The 23,318-nt window shown below is 45.9% G+C and overlaps 1 protein-coding gene across 2 annotated transcripts in view; it reads left to right on the top strand.

The window, feature by feature from the left end:
* The first annotated feature begins 597 nt into the window (after nucleotides 1–597).
* The window catches only part of LOC112574786 (discoidin domain-containing receptor 2-like), a 165,805-nt gene continuing 143,084 nt past the window's right edge, over nucleotides 598–23,318 (top strand). For both annotated transcript variants that reach the window (XM_025256066.1, XM_025256065.1), the window contains exon 1: nucleotides 598–1,518. In XM_025256066.1, coding sequence (XP_025111851.1) covers nucleotides 1,377–1,518 — 142 coding nt within the window. In that variant the 5' untranslated portion in view covers nucleotides 598–1,376. The remainder of the gene's footprint in view (nucleotides 1,519–23,318) is intronic.

The raw sequence follows: 23,318 nt of genomic DNA, 5'->3' as shown, positions 1-23,318 counted from the left end.
AGCGGGGATCGTTGACTCGTCCCATGCTAGCTTAGAGGGGAGGAGAGGATGGGGAAAGCAGCAGGGAAGCTAGCTTTGGACATGCGCGCTGTGTGGGTCTGTGGACTGAGAGCGGAGCTCTGAATGCAAGAACCGAAGAAGAGAGAAAGGAGAGAGAGAGAAGCAAAAGTGACGGCTGCCGGGTCTCTTGTTCTGCGGTCTCTGGTCGCACGCTCGCAGCACTGTGAGCCGCTGTGCGTTGTCTGTCTCTGCCGCTGTGGAAGAGAGAGAGAGGGGGGAGGGAAAGCAAAGTTTGAGCGAAGCAGTCAGCGCAGCACGTTGTGTGTGTGTGAGATCTTGGTAGCAGCGGCTTTCCTCATTCACTCCCGAACAGAGGGACCTGTGTGCCGGCGCATCACCCAGCAGTGGGCGAGAACAGGGCACGCTTTTAGCGTGACGACTGCCAACGGTGATGATGGTGGTGGTGGCGTAAGTTCGAACCTTTTCTCAACTGCCTCGTCGTCGGCGTCACGGCTGGAGTGGAGGAGGAGTGTGTGCATACCTATGGTCCCTGGAACGACATCAGCGTAGGAGATTCGCAGACATGTCTTTGCTTTGCCCTCGACTGCGACAAAGAAAGAAGACACATGATCGAGTGTCGCCCACCACGACAATAGCGGTGTGAACCGCGGTGTGCTCACGACGGAGCTGTTGAGTTCGGTGCTTTGTGATTGCTGATGCTTGGACACTGAAGAATCATTGGAATAAGATTTTTTTAACCCAATCAAGTGTACGAGAGAATTTTTTTTTTTTTAGGGAAGGATTATTATTTCCGAAATTCTCTTAACGTTGTATTGTTTACAACAACAACGCTTGGAAGTATTTAGCTGTGCTTTTGGCAACCCCCTCTGCTGACAACAAAAGTTCAGTTTTAGACAGACTGCCTCACCTTAACAGCTGAGCTTTCGTGGATCCTTTTTTTTTTCCCCGACGCTATTGTTTCTGTTTGGATACTTGTGTGCTGGAATCAGAACTGGTCGTTAGAATATTTTTTTTCTCTCTCATCCTGAAGCGCTGACGACACTCTGGAAGCTACTCATCGTGGTATATTTCCTCAGGGAATCTTGTCTGTACATGAAGGAATCTCGAAGCCCACACTACACACTGTAAACGTTTCCGCCATGGATTTACTGCCCTTCGAACGTGCGTCGAAATTGTCAGCATTGACATCTTCCTGCCACAAGTTTTCACTTCGATTCACGGTCGCCGCTCAGTCAGTGATGTGAGGGGCTGGCGGCCCATCCTGCCTGTGAATCACACGGTCGCTTGTCATTGTTATTGATTGTCGTCTGCGTTTTACCTCAAGGATTAGCTCTTCTGTGGAGGAAACCATAAAAATGGCTTCGAAGAATGGAAGAGAGTGTCGCTGGCCAAGGATTTTAATGCCCTGCGGATTACTACCTTACAAAGTCTCTCCGAGTCTGCTTGTGTTGCTTTTGCTTACATCGCAGTGGGAGTTTACCTTGGCGCTTGATATTGGTATGTACATACACATTCTCTCCACTTTCGTCCATCGCACTCATCATGACTGTCACAATTAGATCTCACCTTCCATTTCGATCCCCATTGTAAGTGTGACTCGTTTGTTTGTCACCCTGTCGCACGCCGACTAGATGTGTTTATGTCAGCACGAAAACTTTCAGTCATTTTTTTTATATAAATGAAACACAGTGGAGCCCGCACCGAGCATAGAAGTTGGAGTAAACGCTTTTTTCTTTTTTCCGGGAGATTGTTCACCGACAGGGCATGCTATCGATTTTCGTTGCTGTTAACTCTGAACATAAACCAGACTTGTCTCTTTTGACAAAATCAATTTATTTCTCTATTTATTCAAACTCAAACGAATGACGACCACAGTTTATGAGCGGCTTAAGGTCGGCGCGAACAGGTGCATCACATAAATAATATTGGGAGGGGGTAAAAAAGGTAAAGAAACTTACAGTTGAGTGGCGATGTTTGAAGGGTAAGGGGGGAAGTTGTCAATCATTCCGACAGTCCACATTTTTGATGCCTTGGGGTTTTTTCCCCCCTGAAGGAAATGTTCTTTAAACTAAGATGACAAAATGTACACAATTACTGTAAAGGAAAATCAGTTTAGCTGAAATAGATATATGTTATAATTTCATATCATTTAAATGACATTTAAATATGTATGACAATTTTTTGTTTGAGAGGGCTGCACACTATAAGCAGAACATTTTACAACATCAGAATATGTATTTTATTTTCCCTTAAATGAGATTGCTTAAATTTTGCAATTAAGGATTATTTTTACAAATTATCAACAATTTTAATTATGCTTAGCTCAAGAAATTTAAAACCTAGTGGTTAGAAACATTTCAAAGTAATTGGAACAATGATGCAATTTATTCATGAAGTGAAAAGGTACCATACAAATTCTATTACGATCATTAAGTCTTTCTTTTTATGTTCTGTTATATTGCCAGCCAATTAAACAACTAATTATAGTAAAATTAAATTAATTAAACGGCTTAAAATGATGTTCCCTAATAATGTTATAATCTGTGTCCTTTACAAACATTTAAAAATAGTTTTATGAACTTTGTTAAATTATTTTTATTATGCAGCTGTAGTGCATGTAATTTCTTAAAAAGGGTTGTGATCATAAAATGCAACAAAATTGGTTATGTTAGCAAATAAGACATTTAGATGAACATTCGTGGCAATTGGGTTTATATATCAAGTAGGTAGTAAATAACATTCTCTCTGACCCTTGGGGGATTTATGATTCATCAGCATGTGAATGCATATGTTATCTGGTCATTGCTCTCAATAGCAGATTCAAAATCAGATGGCCTCTTGTTACTAAAACACGACTGTTTACATAGTATTTATACATACAGCCCTTTCAGATATTTGAATTTGTCTCATTTCATTACACAGCTGTGTCCTTGAAGCAATTGCATACAATACACTAATGTTTATAATTAACAAGATGTTGAATGAAATTTTGCAGACAGTAACATGAGATAGTCCCTGACCTCTTGTTTCTATTGTCGGTTTTAAATTGTTGCCCTCCTATGAGAAACATTGTGCCATACTAGGCAGCATCATCACACCACACTTTTGAAAATAGTGCTCCCTTACCTCCAAGATATACATCCCTCTTCCCATCCATCGCTCTTTCACCCCTTCTCCACCTTGGGTAGAAATGAATCTTTCCTCCTTTGAATGCTTCTTTTGTCTACCCAAAGTCTTCAGGGAGTTCAAGCGCTTTTAGTTCCTTATACATTACAGAACTGTACGTTTTAATCAGTGGTGTAAAAGCTTGGTCAAATTTTTAGTTATTACTATTTTGTATATTGTTTTTAATACCCTGATGCACCATTTAAAATAAGATGGAAAAAAAAGAAGAAAAAGGAGATGAAGTTTCAATTCATTTATCCCAATTTCCTGCCTGCAATGATTTCTTCCTGTTTTTTGTTTTCTCTCTTTTTTTGACTTTAGGGGAGACACTGAATAAGTTAACATGGCGAAAATGAATTCATCAAAGCAACTTGTGTGTGTGAGAAAGAAAAAAAAATATAGCTGACACAGCATGAGTTCTTAATATCTGTTGTGATGTGTTTTAATATTTTCACCCAAGAATTTTTTCGAACTACATTTAATATTGGCGGCTGCAGACACCGGCCTCACGGACAAAGCTGTCATGTCAGACTGTAGTGTATGGCATCACTTATCCGTTGCATCCTTCTCTCGATTTCTTTTAATCGCTCACGTTTGATTTTTTCCCCCTAGCTGCCTTGTCTGTGACTCTCCCCCATCTCTTTGTAAACCGGATCTCAAGATGACCTCAACTACTGACTTAGGTATAGACATCTAATCCGCACCCGGTAACCATGATCCAAGTGGTCCAGGGGTTCAAGGTTCAGTGACAGCGCCCAGCGATCGACAAGCTCATAAACGTTATCACACTCCATGGCAAGGATCCCTCGCTAGGTGTTCTTGGAGAGCGGTCATGTCGTAAACCAGTCGTGAAGTGAAGCAGGCGGCTCGTCAAGGGGTGGTAAGACTAGATGACGGGTGTTAACACCCCACCTATGCACGTTATGCAATATCGAGTAGCGGGCGCGTCGGTGTCTCGTCCAGCTTGACCTCTGCGCGGATGAGAGCGATCCTGGCGGAGAGGAAAGTGCTCGACCACGCCGGGCGCGTGAAGTGGCACTAAGGGTCGCCGATGGTTGACACCCAAGGTGCCGACAGCCTCTTACGTCACGGCCAACTGTCGACGGGTGCGCAGTGACGGAGGGTAGTCGGATGGTTTTTGAGGGCCTCTTGTGGGTGACGGGTGTATAAGCCTGGGTGCTGGAGAACAAGTAGAGCTTTCATGAGAAGGGATCGTTGTGATCGCCCCGCTGGCAACAGCTTGTCTAACTCTCCTATTCCTTTAAAGTACAAAGGCGCAAGAACCAGATTTCATGGCAACCGCTATTAGTTCTTGACTTCGCAACACTACTCCCTGTATCGTATTTGTGTAGTTTGCTTTCTTTTACTTCATATATTCAACTACTCAGTGAAGCTGGACCTTTTTTTTTTTTATTTCCTTTTTTTTTTTTTTTTTTGCCTTGGGTTCAGTACCTGATCGAGTAAAGAGAGTGCACTGTGTATGGTCATGGCAGTAGGCAACGAAAACTAGCCAACCTTGTCACAGTTAGTCGACGATAAATGTCACCTTGGACGAGCCACAACACAAACCCCATCTTCTCGAGTCCCTGCCTTTGATCTTACGTAAACAGGTTATTAGAAGATAGCGCACTGAAAGAAATGCGGGGCTTTATGGTGTTCCGGTTGATGGCACAATCATTTTGCCACAGGCTTTCCACAAGCAGCAGATCGTTTCGACTAAAAGAGAGCAACTTGGATTGGAATGAGCCGAAAATAGGGAAGGCTGTTTACTCCTTTCGGTTGGGGTAGTACCTTCGGAAACAACAATAGAGTTAACGTGAAAGGCTTTTCAGATGAAGGTGATATGGAGAAGAAAGAAGTAGAGTGGTGTTGTGAGTAAACATGGTTTGATGGTAAATTGTCCTAAAGAAGGGGAAGGGTGGTGACAAGAGTGTCAAAGTTCACGCCGCTAAGTTGCCGGGGATACAGCTCCATCGCCAAGAGATGTTGTTGAGTTACGGTTTTGCCCTCCTCTTCACGAGCGTAGCAACCGATGACAATTAGCCGGCGGTAACTGGAGGGCTGCTAGCTGACCGGCCTGAAGTACCACAGTGCCAAGTGGGGGAACCTTTCGTTACTTCCCGACTCAAGAGCTGCTCGAAATGTTGGCGGTGGCCGGAAGTAGTTATTTGGCGTCATCGGGATGGGAGGGAGGGTCGGGGGTCAGTTAAGTGTACAGAGTCCAAGAAGCCTGTAGTGATCCCAACTGGACTCGCGACAGTCACGTTACAAGGCAAAGTGTCACGTCTGACTTGTGAAGTGTAGTCGACAGGGGACCGCTACGGCTCTACACAGTTTCTTGTCGGAAGGTCCTTCTTGAACTCAGTGTGGTTCATTTTCTCCAGACAACATAAGAACTTTTGAAGGCTTTTTGTGTTTAGTGTTGTGATGAAGCTCGCATAGTCAGCACAGTGTGTTTTGTCATTCCCGCTGCAACTAATGGGGAAGAAGAGATTGGGGGTATGTCCAGGTAGGTTGTGGTTGGAGGTTGTCGCTGGCTGTAAATGGCGGTCTGTATCAGTTCTAACATGTTTCATTCTGAACGGTGGTAACTCCTTTCTTTCCCCTGTTTGAAGCCCATGCGTCGTCCATTCAGTTTCGATTATATCGAAGAGCCATTTGCTTTGTCAGATTCTCGGCGTCCTGCCGCGCCGCGAAGAAAGACAAACGCGCGTTTCGGTTTTTTTTTGGGGGGGTGGTGGTGGTGGGGGTTCACTACCCAGCCCCTTTTGGCTAGCTCACATACAGAATAACCCCCTCCTAGGCCCCTTTCTGCACTGTTGTATCTTTTTCCCTTCGTAAAGCCTCTGTCTCCAACACCCCTCTCCTCCCTCGGCGACAGAATATAAATTCTTTTGTGTAGCGGCGCTACAAATTTTATGCCCCGCGTTCTTTCACTGCAAGGACCCGGCTCGGGAGCGGTTGGGAAGGCTGCTCCCGGGGCACGGATCACGGCACACGCTCCTGCGCCCCGCTGGCGTACGGCACCTCGCCTGGAGTCTCGTCCGTAACATTCCCCAGCGCTGTCCGCGCGGGGCTTTTATGGGGCTGCGACATAAACCTGGAGCCGTTCCGTGTCGCTATAAAGGCCATTACAACCTTCTTCCGCACCTAGAGACACACTCTCGACCACCACCATCCATCAGCACCCTGTCTGCCATGCCTCCCCTCCGCCCTACCCACTAAATCCCCCCTTTCTGTCTGTCCTAGTGGTAAGCTTGATAATGGAAGGACTCCAAGGGCCTGCAGTTGTTTTGTTGTGAACCGCACTGCAACAATTCACTGGCGTAGTTCAATGGTGACTATATTTAGAGGCTCGCCTGACACTGGCGAGATTATTTGTGTTTGTGTGTGTGTGTGATTTATGACTTGGGTCCGCTTTATAAGAGATGTTGTTATGTTACGTGCATTGTTTTCTTATCATGTCACGTTATGTTTGTAATGACTGGGTTGTACTTCGCTACATTCTCTGTCCATACTGTTTACAGATTATAAAAATATTTTTATTATTTCCAACATATGGTACAATAATTCTGTTGTGCAGCTAATCGTAGCTTTGCACGGCATTTCACGTGAAAGAAAGTTTTCTGGTCTATTTTGGGTTCAGGAGGTTGCAGTTTGATCGACCGTCAAGACTTTGGCGGTTTCCGTGGACAGGGGAAAGTACTCTAACCGTCTAATTTTCAGACGTCTTCGACCTTGTGTCTCTGGCAATCTGACCGTGGGGCCAGGATTAACTTTATTGATCACAGAGCCCAGCGTTTCCCACTGTGAGATTATACAGCAGCAACGGATACAAGGAAGGGGTGGTGATGAAGAAAGACGAGAACTTGTGGGGAGGATTTCTTAATCAATGTGTATTATTGGGCTTGATTGGAGGATAGTACATCATGGTATCTGCATTGCTTATTATCATAATATCAGCTAAATTTCAAATATTTTATTATTAATAAAAAGGCAGCATTCATTTAATGACACATTTCCCAAAGAAACACTTTATGAGGACAATGAAAAATGTATTGCTGAAATATGACAGAGTAGAAGTATTTTAAATTTATTACTGAAATAAAACAAAATAGAAGTATTTCAGGTGTATTACTGAAATATATAAAATTTATTATTTCATTTAAATTATTCTGTTTGTACTAATTGACAAAATGTGCCTGTTGAATAGTTTGAGATGAAAATTGAAGCTTAAGTGTCATAGCAGTTGTTTAAAGTAATCTTTTTCTCACATCCTGATCGTCCATATAATGAAAGAAAAGTGTGTTTATGGACCACAACGGTTGAACCCACTCGGTTCTTGAAGTCGTTCCAGAACGTTATCAAAGCAGACAACCTTTGCAAAAATTTTCTTGATTATGTGGGAGAAGAAGGTGTGGGGGATGCAGGGAGAAAACAGAAGCTATCATACTGGTTTTATATATATTGGTGCAGGGCTAGTCAAACAAGTTGGCATTGAAGGCCGTTCCAACGTCAATCTTACCTTATGTGAGGTCTCTAGAATTTTCCCCTCCCTTTGTCAGACGGTCTGTTTTTTCCCTCTTGCATGCACACGCTCGCGCGCGCGCACACACACTTCGATCAGCAAAAACCTGACTGAAAGTCTGCTTGAGAAGGAACACTGTTTAGTATTTACAAACTCTGCGGATAGGGGCTCAGGAGAGCGAACTCTATTTAAGCTGTAGATGGCGCTCTAGGGTGACGGGGTCGAAAAAGGGGCATCGCACCGGTTTTGAAGAAGGGCAGCTTGCCGAACGCCGCAAATCCGTTGGAGGGTTGCCGTTAATCCCCCTACCCTTTTATCTCCTCCTCGCCGGTATCCAATAGGGGATTTATGTTGCGCTGGCGTCTGGCCTGGCACCGCTTTTGCACACGGCACTTCCTGATAGCTCGCGCGCAACGCTCGCGTTCGCTATCGGCGTTGCCTGCAGCGAGCGCGTTTTTTTCCACGGTTTGGGAGCTCGGGGTGCGAGAAGGGGGATGGGAGGTGAAGAGGGTGGACAGGGGGAGAAGGGGGCTGCCTGGAAGGCTAGAGGGTGGCGTCTATTTTATCAGTTTCTTGCGCTGTCAAGTTGCTGATCCGTGTAGATACGGCCAATGCCACGCCACTTCTAACCTCTTATTTGCCTCGGAGAAGTTGATGCGGCAACTAACCTGCCAGCCCTCCTACTTAACTGCTTCTTCAGGCATTTTAGTCAGCCTGTGCTCATACGAAATCTACACGAGCAATTCCTTGGCCAAAAATACAAATATCCGAAATGAAAAGAAAAAAATCCAAAGTAACTAAACAGAATGGAAAATAAAGTAAGAACTAAGCGCGGGTGAATTAGTACATGTATACTAGTGTGATGTTAAAAGCTTATGCCTTTCACGATGAGGTTCGTCATCGTTGGGAGGAGAGAGGATTGTGGGAGGAGAAAACTGCTGTCCCTGTCGTCGTGTTTTGTTACGTGATCGGCGGCGTTTGACGGAAATATGTCCTTAGCCTGTCATCTCGAGTGTCAAGGTCTTGGTCCAGGGCTGGCAGAAGTACCACTAAATTTGGAAACAGAGGAAGGAAGGAAGGCGCTGCCTATTAGAGGATACTCTTCAGAACTTGCGTTTCCCGTGGCAACGCATTAGAGAACCTTTGCACTTCGACGCGGGCACTTTGGTCAAGCTAACGGCCATGTTGGAGAACAGTGTGCTAAAGTACTGTAGAAGTTGAGAGCATGTAGATAGAGGAAGAAAAGATTCATTTACAAGAAAATACCCATATATTGATTTGCAAGTTTGATTAAAAAAAACTTGAACTTTATAAACAATATGTTTATCATTGTGTGCGTTCGTGCATGAGCCGCCTGCATTAGCATCTTCTTTGGTGTTGGGAAAGACGAAGTTATCTGATTTGTTGATTATCTATTCACAGAAGTGAAATCTTATTGATTATCTTTATATATGTTATTTGCATTGTCCTTAGCGCACAGTATGAGGACCGTACCACCACTTTCATCACGTGATCTCAGCGGGGAGATCAAATGGTTGATCCCTTTAATCAGAATTATTGCCGAGGGCAGCTTGAAATGGGGTGTTTGTGTTGTGCGGGTAACATGCATTCCTGCCGATGACAAACTCCAACTGTGCAAATTGCTGAGTCTTAGATTTATTCAAAATTGCCAGAGGTGGTGCGAGGACCCGCTTTACCACGAACAAAACACCGCATTGAAAAATGTTTTCAGAGCATTGCCTGGAGTGGTTGACAGTGAAACTAACCTCCGAATCAACAACGAGGAACTTTAATAAAAGGATGGAAAGGAAATGAGATGAAAATTGACAGCTTAACGCAATTGTTTGTTTGCGGATTTTCTGTTTGTGTTTGTTCTTTGAGGTTTTCAATTTGGCGTGATGGAAATAGATTAGAGTGACAATGACAGGCGCACTGCTCTCTCTTCGCGCTTCACTTCGTCGCTAAGCTACAGGGTTGGTGCCACGGCGCATGCGCACGGCAGGACGCGCGGTGCCGACTCCAGTCATGCATGCGTTTGCAAGTTTGCACGATGTGAAGGAGGGGAAGGTGAAAAAAGATTTTTTTCTGGGAAGTAACCCCTCCCCAACCTTCCACACACACACACAGACCCCCAACCTTATCCGTTGACTACGACAACGACAACGACACCGCTGCTGGTGCTGCATCGCAATGCTGGGGACCGTGCCACGTCCGCCTGCGTCCAGCTCGGGCTGCGGAGACAAGGACGGTAATCGATAGGCTGGGGAAATTCGTCCCTTTGCAGCACAGCACGGCACTGCACCTTCTAGCACAGCGTGCTGCCGGTACCAGCAACCCATCACTCTGCACCACATCCTCTCTCCCTCCCTCCCGACATCGCAGTCTCCTGTCACGGGCGACTCGCGTGATGCGCGACCGACCAATATGGCCGTCCTTGTCGTCTCCTTCCACACCGAGGCTGAGCAGTGCGTTTTTGACTCTTGAGATATTGCAGACGTAAATAAAAAAATTATTTCTAACTTTTTTTTGGTCTTCCATGTTTTGTTTTTCTTCGGCATGCTTTCAGTAAGTAGATTTAAAAAAATTGGTATCTCTTGTCCAAGAAACTGCGAATGAATAGTATTTCTAGGACCACATTGGTCATCGTACACTGCCAATTTTTCCTCCTGTCATCCCCAGTAGCCTTCCTCACCCTATTCCCCGCATCTCTCTACATCTCTTCACATCTACCAAGGGAAAGTAGGGGCTTTGTCTCCGAGGATGGAGATGGGACAATGATGGATGCTCATGGGGTGGCGCTCTGATAGTTTTAATCACTGGGGTAGCAGCAAATATTCTACTCGCTTAACCAGCTCAGTGATGGGAATGACAGTGATTTGTTGGTCGCGACATCGGGTTTTGCCTGATTTCTACTCTTGTGAAAATCTTTATATAGAAGTCAATTTAAGGTACGACACAAGCAGAAAGGCATTAGAAATAATAATAAAAAGTTCAGTTTTGTTAAAACTACCGGATTTCCCCGAAAATAATGCCGGTTTGAATTTCTTGAGACTTCATTTCCCATCTCACATAATTTAGTTTATTATTCTTTATTATTCAGCTAATTTACCGTCGTGCATACATGTCATGTGTGGTACCTCCGAAAGATCTAGTCGAAGGACAAGTGACAAGGAAGTGGGGTTTAAAATGTCATGAGAAAGAAAGAAGGAATGAGAGACAAAGACATGAGAGTCATTAAAAAGTTGTAACGCTTGTCCCGTGCTTGTGTTCGATGCCGTTAGATAAAGCTCTCGCGTCGTGACGAACATTTTCCTCATCATTGCAAATCCCATCTCATCACCTTCGCCCTCACCCACCCCAACCCACAGTCCACCTTGAGGTGCCTCACCAGCACCAACCTTCCGCATCCCAGCATGCCCTGTCCGCCAGCCACCAGCCATGGCTTCCCGTCTTTTCTCGCCACTCGTACGAGACACTTCCCTTGTGCGTGGCTATAGGGCTTAGTCATCAGCAAAACACACAGTCACTCATCCCCTACCCCCTCGAGTGCTGTCCCCCCTTTCCGCTCAGAGGAGAGGTCAAGAAGGTGAGGGCTTTATTTTTTTTTTCTCTCAAGTCACTCCTTAGCCCAACCTCCACCCGCCCCCACACCACCTCTTTCTTTCTTGAGTACCCCTCCCTTAATACTCCACCCTCCCCCGGCCCGACGATGGGCTTCACTACCACCCTTCCTCCATCCCTGAGGGAGAAGGGGATTGAAGGGAGGGGACTGTCAAACCATACATAGCTTGAGCTCTGTTCTGGTTCTATTTTTATTCCGTTCACCCCTCCCTCACCAACTCTACCACCAATTTCTGCTTGGGAAGAGCCCCCATCCCTCCTTTCAATACCCCCCACTCCACTTCCGCCTCCTATCACCCACCCATCCACCCTCAACCACATTCTCGCTCATCCACTTCGAACACTTCTCCTAGCTTTGCATCTTCATTTGCATTTCATCTGCATCATCTTAGCAACCCTTGCCAGCCTCATCCTCGGCCGTTACTCCTGACTTCGCTGGTAACTGGATTCGCTCTCTCCCTCCTTTCAGCCGTCCCTCTTTACAATTATTTAATATCTTCTGCATGCAAAGAGCCTTCATAATAATGTCTTTAAAAAAAAGGACATGGCGTTTTCCTTTCTCCTATGAAACAAAACATTGATACTCACATTCAGTTTTCAATATTTTTATACCTTCAGGCTAACCAAAGCAGAAATAAATTGAATAACTTGTCAGAACTCAGTATGAAAGGCTGTTTCCGAGAGAAATTTTGTGTGAATTAGTCCCGTTCTTTTTGTGAGACACATCACCATGTAAGGCGTGAGATAATAGACTTTAAACACATCCCGCTTCCTAGCTGCCTTTTATTGGTTTTAATACTTTTGGTCATGTGCTTCTGGTTTTTGTTATTGTTCTCTTAATAATTTTTATTTTTCTCTTAATATAATTGCTATTTACGAACTCGTTTATGTGGACGGTGTTTACACTGTTTGCAGTTACTTGCAGTTAATATTTATCGTTTAAAAGTGGTCGGCGACCAGATGTTTGTGTGACTATAGGGACCGCTTCCAGTCAACTGTTGGGTCCATTGATGTGGTAATGTTGGAATGAGATGAGAGGAACTGCTAGTACGACACTTATTTAAGTGCCTGAGAGCTGTTAGCATAACAGACGTCTAACTGCCGTAATTACCGAGTGCGAGCTGTTTGTGGGAACGACATTTTTACTGCCAAAGACCAACTCGGGGTTTGAGGGCCGTTTGGTAGTAATGGTCTCTCATTTCTGTACTTCGTTCCCACACACAGAAAACAAAAACCCTGTAGCCTTTTACAAGCACATATAGTCAAGAACAACCCTTTTAACACCATGGCCTTGTGGGTAGGAGCCCGTCTTAGCCTTGCTTCAGCCCGCTCAACCTTTCGGTATGAATAGCCAGGGACTGGGCGACAGAAAGCAGATTTTCCTACAAAGAACAATAATATAAAAAGAATCATCCATTTTGAAGGAGGGGGAAAAAAAAAGATGGCGAGAAGCCACTGACATGCGCAAGTCGTAACTATCTTCAGATCGATTGCCCTGCCCGTGTTCTCGCCACAATTTCAGGAATCTGCCTGTGTTCGGCGGAAATGAAGGTTTCAACTCGTTTTTGGGCATGCGTAATGCAAAGAGGAGCCTGCGAGGTCAGGGGAGCTCATCATTCTAAACACGACCGTCCTTCCTTTCTTGCCTCCCCATTCCCTAAACCCAAACTGTTGTTTTTTTTTTTATTATTATTTTTTTAACCCCTCTGGTCTGGGGTTCAGTTCTTACGCAACTCGCTCTCTCGCTCGCTGTCGTTAATTCGATGTGCCGCTAACTTCAAAGAAAGCTGCCAGACTAATCCACTCCTATCTGTGGTGGAAAAAAAAAGTAACAATGTGGGGGGAAAAAAAAGAAAAAAATATTAGTAGATGATTTTCAGGCAGCTGCCGATTTTAATGGAGTGGTGCCGCTGTTGACAGAGAAACATGAATTCTCCTATTACTCCATACCCAAACTATTTCCACCCTTTTCTTGAAAAAAGAAAAAGAAAATGTGTATGTGCTTGGCTTGCGCACAGCTCTTCTCTTCCAGCCCGCATAGTATATCGATTGGAGGGGTGAAAATCGTTAGGTCAGGTAATGAAATTCTATCGAGCTCATTGAACGAGGGGAGTAAGGCCTGCTGCCCTGGCTACCGCCTTTCAGGCGAAGCTTCCAAGATGGCCACTGTCGTGTGCAGCCGGGTCGCCCGGCAAGTCTCTTGCAAGACCCGCGGCGTGCTGGGTAGACTTCACGCAAGAGTTACAACACTGGGTGTTTGCTTTGCAATTCTGTCTTGCTTTGCCGAGACTGAGAGTTGAAAGGCGATAGTGGGTACTTTTTGCAAGTTCTGCTTCATTCTTCATTCACTCCGCTCTGAACCCTCCCATCTCCCTCCCAACCCTATCCCGCCGGTTCCCCATGTTTCTTCACGAAGTCCCGTGGTTGCGACATCTTGTTTACTGCCAAATCCCAACCTGGAGAATGCCAGAACAAGTTGTCCGAATCAGGAACAGTTTCCGATATTAAACTGTTGATCGGACTTGTGGTTCGATCTCTAGCTTTCCCGACTCCATTCCATTCCCACGCCCACCAGCATTATTTCAGTTCGGCTGACACATTCAGAGACAGATTATTGACAATTTTCGACTTAACAATTTCTGCTCTCCTACCCTCCCCTCTTTGTGCTTGCGTGCAAGGCAAGCAGTCTAATTTTTGCCCACCTTGTCAAGGGATAGTATCTAACTGAACAAAGAGGTTAACGGACTGCCTTTTGTGATCAGAAACACACTGCAGTCGGACGGCCGGCCTGAATGTTTTATGTGCTGCTTCTTAATTTTTTGGAGGGTGGCGGGGGGTAAACCATTATGGGTGTTGCGTGCTGACGTCACATTATAATGTCAAAGTGGGATGCCATAACACAGTGAAGAAACTTAAGAACGAGGGTTAAATAGTTTTAGACCATTTTTCTGTCCTTAGAGAGAAGATAGCAGCAGGGTATGCGAGTGCATCACTGTTGGTGCAAGAGCTTTCACTCACACACACACATTTTAACAAAACAACCTTAGTATTTATATATTTGTTTAGACACGAAACCAGAAACAATATATTTAACATACTTTGCATGAAGGGTAAAAGAAAGCAAAAAGATGATTGAAAACCTTAACGGTGGGAAAGAGAAAAATTAGTGATTGATTGATTACTTGTATCCGCGAATTCACTGATGGTTCGCCTTTTTGGGACACAGACAAGCGGAACATGAGAGGGAGGCACGACCAAGGAACAGAACGGGAGATAAAACTTGTCGTGTGTAGAGGGAGATAATAATTGCATTTCAGCGTTCGGTTGCCTTTTTCGACATGAAACTTTTTTTTTCTTTCGGTCCTCATTCTCTCTCCACCGTGTGGCGCTTTCTGTCCATCCAGATCACGTGACAAGCCCCGGGAGGCTGGTCCTCAGAAATCTGTCACGCGCAGAATGTCTGACGTGACTTAAGAGGAAGAAAGAATGAAAGAAAAGGAAGGAAGAGAGAGACTCGTCGAGCCTTGTAGTCACTCCCTTCTGCTCTTGGCTGCGGCTCTGGCCAGGCAAGTGCGAAGAGGAGAAGGCAGCGGCCATTGTGGCGAGAAAGCGTTTTGATATTGACACGGTGAAATGTGGAGGACGCGTGAATAGCAGCGTCCACAACCAGAGGTGAATAGGCGTGTCACGAGGGCCTAATGGCGCGCGGAAGGGGAGGGGGAACAATGTAACTTTTGGAGGGGCGAAGTTTTTTTTTAAATGGTTGGTGAGAGGGGGACCGTGAAATACGGGTGGGATTTTGTCGGGCTGGTGCGTAGAACTTGACAAAACTGGAAGCTGTCGGCCACGGATGTGGTGTTGGGTGCAGGAGGAAGAACGTTCTCAACCATGAGCTGTGAGCTGATTGGCTGTTGTTGACAGAGCAGGAGACAGCGAGTGCAGCGCCTGACGTGATGCAGAGGGGGACAGTAACACATGAATGAGATAAAGTCTTTGTCTTATGATGATTCTGATTGTCATAACAGCAAGGGAACATTTTGTTGTGAAGTTTATCCACTGAAAATACCACTGACTGTTTATTTTAAAGTTAAAAACAATAATTTGTAAAATGTCGATGCGAGATTCGAACGTGAATCGACGATGCTCCACTGCGTCAGCGGGAAATGTCTTCGTTTGCCCTGCTGCTGCTATGTGGACTTCAGTTAAAGTTTCAAACAACTAAAATACATTGATAATAGCTCCGGGATTCCATACCTCAAACGGAAGCAAGCGCTATTCCAAGATTCTCTTTCCCACCCCGACGACAGCCACCACCAAGCCGCTCGCTTTCTTTGCTTATTCCTCCTCCACCCGTCCCACGCCACTCACGCCAGTCACCCACCCCACCCGCAGGCACCGCATTCCCACACACACACGGTCTAGATCAGCCAAACTAAATTCAGCCCTACCTGTAGTTTGCGAAGATTAAAACTGTTTGCTTTCTGCCCATGCCAGTGTGCCAGCAAACACACGGCGGGGGATGAAGCGAGGGGTTTGAACGCTCGCGTGGACTGTACTCAAAAACATTGACAGTCTTATTCAGTTATAGTTTAAAAAAAAAAAAGCGAGAGAGGTAACGCGAAGTCGACGACAGCTGCTTGTAATGCGATGTGACGACAGCTGCCTGTAATGCGATGTGACGACAGCTGCCTGTAACGCGATGTTGAGCTGTACGTGCGATGCAGGCGAAATGACGCGGGGGTCAGGTGTCGAAATGCAGCTGTTAGAAATACCATCAAAAGTCCCTTCCAAATGTTGTGTATGCCGCTTTCGGAAGGAGAAGCAAAACTTTGGTGGGAAAGGGGTAAAGTTGAAACATTAGCAAACATTTTTGCACTTTACAATAAATGTTTGAGAGAGAGCGCGCTTTCATCAAGTCATTAGTAATCCAGTTTGCAACAGAATCCGTTTTGTTTTCGACGCTTTTCTGTTAACGCCTTCCCTAACGGAGATGATAGCGGGTGGTTGAATAGCTTGTTGTTGTAAAACAGGAACTGGCTACGAAGAAACTGCCTAAAGGGAAAGAAGAAAAAAAAAAGCAGCGAGTCGTGGAATTCGCAGCGACATACCCAGGGTGCTAATAAATTTTTCGTTAAGAAGTAGGGGGCGAAAGGTCACTCCTCCTGCGACAACCGAATGTCACCAGCGCGCACTCGGCTTTTGAAGCTTTAATTTTTTTTAAGTTTTCCTTAAGTTAGGAGGTCAGGGGGAAGGCAAGCTCTCCCGCTTCCTGTTACTTCTTGACGACAAACGGGTATTTCTTTCGCTCTTGCCAGCAGACGAAAGCCGTGGCCGAGCTGAACCCCGAGGCTTGCCGAGTCTTGCCGACCGGAAACTCAAACCGAGCATTGCCGAGTCTCGTCGACCGGAAGGTAGCATTACGTTTCGAAAGCCCTGCGTCGGCCAAGCGAAGGAGGCAAGAAGCACCGGCATGTTAATCTGCGGGAAATGAACAATTTGTTGGAAGCGAGGTCTTTTTGCAAAGACGCGTGTCACGTGTCAGCTGCACCAGCCCATGCATTAAGCACAAAAATTTAATGGGTGTCCGGTCGCCAGAGGTCAGACGCTGCGTGTTACTGTCGAGCAACAAAGGAGGATGGAAAGACAGTGGAGGAGTACAAAATTGTTTTTTTTAGAGCGAGATGGCGTTTAGTGCTTGCCGTTAACTACAGTCAGAAACGGCGTAGCAATAAAACAGACTGGTTCCAGTCACACCTTCATGCATTGGTTAGGAGGCAACCACTGCGACACTACTCCTTTGTTCTTTTGAAAGCCCTCCTCCCTCTCTCTCGTTTCCACCTCCCTTCCTCCATCTGTGGTCCAACAACAGAGTGGGGCTAGCTTGGAGGGGAATTCCAGGGGCGGACGATTTGCATCACGCCTTCACACTGCACTGTGGGTCTAACACCTTTTGTCTGGCGCTGCGCCATGTAATGAAAGAGAGAAAGAGGTGGAGGTCCAGGCTTTGAGGGGTGAGAATTGCTCACTGGTCGCGTGGCGTGGTCCCAGGACAATGGTCTCGACGGTGCTTGGACCCTTTTGTCGCCGCTTCAACTAAAAGGGGGTCGTAGTGGTTTGAAGTCGAGGGACGGGGACTCTCAATAGTCTCTGGCTGCATTTGTCGAAGTGCCTGCTTCTCTGTGGTCGCAGTCATCCAAAACCGAGAGTTTCTCAACCGACTTTAGAGAACATTTCTCACAAAGATAAGGTTTGTCGGAGCACTGATTCAGGTTAACTGCGCGTGTGTGGCGATGCTGACGTTTTTATGCCCACCCGGGTGTTGCGCGCGCCTTCCCTGGCTACAAAGCACCCTTTGAATGTAATACGCACAGACATCGATGATCTTTGAAAAATCTGTGGTCATATGTGTCACTGACAAAGGTCTAAGCGTTTTCCTGTCATGTTACGACCCGTTAGATGACAGCACATGTCCGTGTGCACATTTCTTTTCTCCCCTTCCCTCTCTCTTTTCTTCCTCCTTCAGCAGTTCGCGAACAACTGGTCATCGCAGAATAGCTATGAAATGTCCGGAACAACTAGTTCTTTTATTCTTAGGAACTAAACTTGAAAAGAAGAGAGAAAATTAAACAATAAAAAGTGTGCGTGTGAAAGAAGAAACTCAATACGATGTTCTGACACGTCCAAAAGTTGAGTGATGAGCTGTGAGATATTTTTGTTAAAGATGATTGTTTTGGGGAGGTTTTTCAGAATTTTTGTTGTTTTTGTTAAAGGCGTAGTATAATTTTGGTCAGAAATAAATGGGCTAGCGTAATGGGACATTCAAGATGCTTGTATTTTAGTGAAAACAGATGTAAGAAAAGCAGTTTGCACGAGATTAGGAGTTTTCGTGAAACTGGCTAATGCGCTTTGGATGCTGCAGACGTCAGAGCGAGGGAGAGAGAAAATGGGGGGAGCTGACATCTTTCTTGCTCATCACTCCCCTCAACCACCACCGCGCCCCCTATCTCCACTTTTTTTCCTTTTGGAAGGGAGCAGACAAAGTGTTCTTTGTTTCCGGGGATTCTTCCTACACAGATCTTGGGTGGGCTGGAAGGTGGGCTTTGGGGGTGGGGTTGAGTCTGCCGGAGACCGAGCTACGAACCTGCGAACCTCACATGACCTTAAAAAACAAAACACAAAATAAACAGAAAAAAACTAGGTGAATCGCCTGACACGGGGTTGGAATGGGATGGCTGAATGGGGAGTGGGGGGTGTTGTGTCTGGAACCAGACACAATGATGCCGTGAACCTTGGGAATTAGTAAACGGTACGTTTTGGTAGTGAGATGAACCAGGCGGATATAGAGATGAACAGAAGACAAGTAAATAAATACCAATAATAAAAGCGATATTACAAGTAAACTAGAGAATATTAATGAAAAGGCATTTAAACTTGTAAGAGAGAGAAGGTTGCAATGATGTACTCCTTCCCTTCTGAATGTAGGTCTACAACCGACCACTGCCACCCTTGCTCAATCTTCCTCTGAACCGTAGACGCTCGGCCCTTGGAAAGAAGGTTGTTGCGAGGCGGAGGTAGGGGGTAAAAGAGGGATACGGGAGGGGTACTAATGATGGCTTCTAAGCTAGTGTGGTGACGGGGCTGAAAATGTTTTCCCCTTGAAACGCGATCCAGTGAGTGCTGGAGGAGACAGGGTGGCTCAGGTGTGTGTCGGGTGGGAGCACTAACTGGGCAGGGCAAAAGGTGGCAGGGATCGGGTGGTGTTTGCTTAAGGGGTAGCTATTTTATACCCGGTCGTGCCCAAGGAGACGCGGGTGTGCTTTTACAGACCCCGAGCAGAGAGCAGGGCAGTAAATCTCTGACTCGGGTACCTTTGCTGCGCTTGTCGGGTACAGTTAAAGCAAAGGTGGAAGAGACGGACTGTCTGTCTGTGCCACTATCGAACGTTAACTGATCCTTACTCTTGTTGCATTCTATCCCCTCTCCCTTTTGTAGAAAAACAAAGAGTTTGGTGTAATGTATACAATGGGGATTATTTTCATTCGTTCATGTTGTCTCTTCTCACTTTCTTTCTCGCTTTTTCTTTCATCTGAGTTTCTCTCCCCCTGTTATATCGCACTGGTTACTAGCTTCATATGATTTGATCACTGTCGTGTACAAGAGACAGGAAACCATAATGATCTGTTCATCACAGAGGACAAGAATGATATATATGTACATGGCACACACATCAGAACGATCTGACGCCAAGAGATACAGTGAGCAAGACCCGTTGTATGCACCACGACACCAGTGCAACACAACAATTACTGTGGATGCTGATTACATGCTGCAGGTGTCTCCATCAGTGAGTGAGAGACGGCAGGCTATCGACTGCTTGTGCAAGCTTACGTTGTCGGTTTGGTTGACACAACAACAGGACTTGGAAAATGGATTCAGCAAACTGGGGATAGGGACACACACCCATATATTTATAATTAGCGTAAGGTGGTTAGGTCCGATCACTCTCTGACAATGAGAATAACACGTATAGTCACAGGTAAAAAAGGGTGCGGGGGAAACAGGTAGGGAGTGAAGGAACCAGGTAGGGAGATACAAAGAAAAGGGGGAAAATGGTGTCAATGAAGGGAGACGATTGTTCTTTCACGCCGTTATCTCGCCAATAATCTACCCGTTCCACCGTCACCACCACGGCCGTCGTTGGTGTCAGTCTCCGCAGCTACCTGCGAACGTCACTCGTCTGGGTGGTCTTCCACTGGGCGGGTAGGGTCGGAGACGAATGCTGCACCGGTAGATAGCACCTTGAAAATACCTAGTGCCTGGAAAGCGAGCGTGCATGTGTGTGCAGGTGCCAAGCTAAGTAGAGGGTGTCCGACACCACAAGCTTCGCAAACGACTGGTCCGGGGGAAAGGGTTAACCATGAATAGCAAGCAGCTACTTAACGAAGAAAAATCACTTTTCGGACGAGGGGAAGGCTAGAGGGAACACAAAGGCAAAGGTGTCTCCAGCTGTCGCCCTAGCGCTCAAGGCACATATTTTAACGCCACTGGTTAATCTTGTCCTATCCTCCCCCCACTCCTTCCCTCAGTACACACAAGATCTGAAGTGGAAAGAAAATCCCAAACCTTGCAATTGTTACTTTGTATTTTTTGTGTCTCCCAATCAACCGGCAGTTTAAATTCACCGATGCTTAACGAGAGGGCCGAGTCCCTTGCAGGTGAGGATTAGTTCGTAATCAGCAAGGTGAAGAAGGTGAAACGGCAGGAGCATGCAGCGTAGTCGGAGTGATACCCGGCTATAACTTACACGCTGCACGTGGTCCTGGGGCTGGTGGGGAGGGGACGGGGTGAGGTGAGGTGTTTGTGTGGTGGGAGGGGAGGTAGGAGGGGTTGGTCCCACTTAGCAAGAGGCTGACACTGACGCGTTAATCCCTCCATCAACGGTCGGCCTTAGAGTGCAGCCAAGCGTGACCGTGTTGGAAAGGGGCTTGAAAAGAAGAGCCAGTGAGAGAAAGGCAGGTATCAACATACCTGTCATGTCAAATGATGCAGTCCCATGCACGCGCATACATATGCATACTAATAGTTGATGGAAATCACGTCTGTCTTTATACAATAACAATATTGCTATCCCTATAAATACATGTCTAAATTATGTGACTATGTTTATGTTTCACTAATGTCCTAAACGGGTCGTTGGGGGGTGAGGTGTTAGAGACTTCACTTTTTTTGGGGGGAAGGCATTACTTGAGGGTAATACTTATCTTCTGTCCCTCGCTGCCCTACCTTCCCCACCCCTCGCTCTCAATTCGGAAGCCAGCGCTCTAATTATTTGGCTATCCGCAGAATGCATATAACATATAGTAGCAGAGTGCAGTGGTACTCATCCTCCCAGCCGTTTGACTCGGAAGATCAGGTCGCACATCAGAGAGGACCTGACCACGCCCTTAAGGGACCAGCGTCCTCGGCTGTCTGTTCGATGTGCCGCCTGACTGACCTTAATCTGATCATGTGATGCGAGCTAGCTTTATCGCTGCGTGTGACGGTTTGTTGGTTGCTGGGAAGGGAGTGCTAAAGACGGGAATATTTGCTCGCGCCTGTGTGTGCGGGCGCGTGTGTACGTGTGTGTGTGCGCGCTGTTGTCTTAGTCCCGCCGTAAAGAGGGTGTGTGTAGAGTGAATAATGCAGAGAAAGCTCTCAGGGGAAGTTGATAACAACCCCGTTTTTACTTTCCACTTATATCATTTTGCAACGCTCGCTTTTCTATTAGTCATCTCGTCCCGTCATCTTTAGCCGTAACTGGTTTGTTAAGGGCGATGTGTTTTTTTTCTGTATTTTTTTCTGTTCGGAAGAGGTTGACTAGACAGGAGTAGATGTGCGATCAACAATAATAACTCTTTAAAAGCATGTTTAATTTGAGATGAACGAACAAATTCAAAGAAAAATATATGCTTGAGGGAGGTAGGGGTAGAAAGGAGAGAAACAGATTACAAAAAAGAAACAATCGACAGCAATATACATAAAATCAGTTGATTGGCGAAACCACCTGCCTGTCTGTACCTGAGTTTCTCTGATGGTTCGATGCCACAGGCCGAGGCTGTAGTTCAGCAGCTGTTAGCCCGCTTTCTCGGAGACAAGTAGTATTTCTTCGTGAACTGTTAGGATTTGAGAATACACCTGCGTGTAAGTCGACACGTATTACAGAAGGATACACTACCTATAAGCTGTAGGCGATGCTTATTCTGAAGAAAGCCTGAAGGGAGATTTGCTGGGAGGTCGGAGGGAAACGGGTGAAGGAAGGCTGAAATCTGCCTGACCAACAAGTGACATTTTTCTACGACAGGAATGGATGCCATCGCTGAACAGTGCCGCAGGTGGCAGAAGAATGCCTGCGTTAGGAGCACTGATGACACATCTTCATCTTCCCCCTTCCTTCCCTCAGCAGCCACCACTCCTTTCCCCCTGTCTTTCGCCTGTCTTAACCCACAACTCCCCCTTCCCATGTTCTTTGTCGATGCCTCCCCACCCCTTTCTTTCCCCAGCCGCGACTCTGTCCATTCCATTCTGTGAGAAACGTGACTCACTCTGTCTTGGAATCAGCTTGCATTCTTGTGGCCTGCACTGGCCCACCTGGGCTCAGGTGCCTAATTAAAATGAACAGGTAGATGAAACCGCGGCTCCTGAGACCAGGCAAAGGGGTGTGGGCGCATGCTTCGGTTATCTAATAGCCACTGACGTCGGGTTAGAAAAATACTTGAGATTTTCGATTTCATCTTAAGATTGGAACACCCAAGGCGAATCTTTTTCTTTGTGACTGAAAGAGTCACACAGAGAAAATGCATGTGCTTTCTTGAATCTTAACACGTGCCACAAACTTAAAAATTTCCTTACCAGTGTCTTTAGTTATTACCTTTAAAAACCCATTTTCCCCCACGGTCATATTTTATTTACATTTCAAAGCATGTCTTTGCGCACATTCCTTCAGCTTTTTAATTCACCAAATATTTTGTATAATCGTGATTCATTTCGAACTCTGTTGGAGTTTCCTTCCAAGCAAGCTTAGTTGCCGGCCCGGCGTAAAACTCATATTCCACCCACCACCCACCCACACACACTTCTCCTTGCGTGTGACATGTTAACAAATCTTGATTTATAAGTAGCTTTCCTGTTCGTGATTTTTGAGGATGGCAGTATATGCACGCCGGTCCTATTACCTGAGGTTTTTCATCTCGGTGGAATAGTTTTCTTTGACATCATCTACGTTCACCGAGAAATCGTCTTCCACTGTCCTCATTTTATTATCATCACCTTTAATTATAAGAAAAGAAACGATGTCAACCCCTGCTGCTACATACGTTAAGTTTTTGTGAACCAACATAAAAAAACCCGCACCCGAAATACCCACTTTACCCCCTAAAACGTCAGCATATGTTGGATTGAGGTCGGGCAGTCAATTTTCGGGTAGCGTAGCAGGTGTTACAGCTAC

This window comes from Pomacea canaliculata, linkage group LG11, assembly GCF_003073045.1.
Source record: "Pomacea canaliculata isolate SZHN2017 linkage group LG11, ASM307304v1, whole genome shotgun sequence".
In the NCBI taxonomy this organism is placed as follows: Eukaryota; Metazoa; Mollusca; class Gastropoda; order Architaenioglossa; family Ampullariidae; genus Pomacea; species Pomacea canaliculata.
This window is presented reverse-complemented; position numbering and strand designations above follow the sequence as displayed.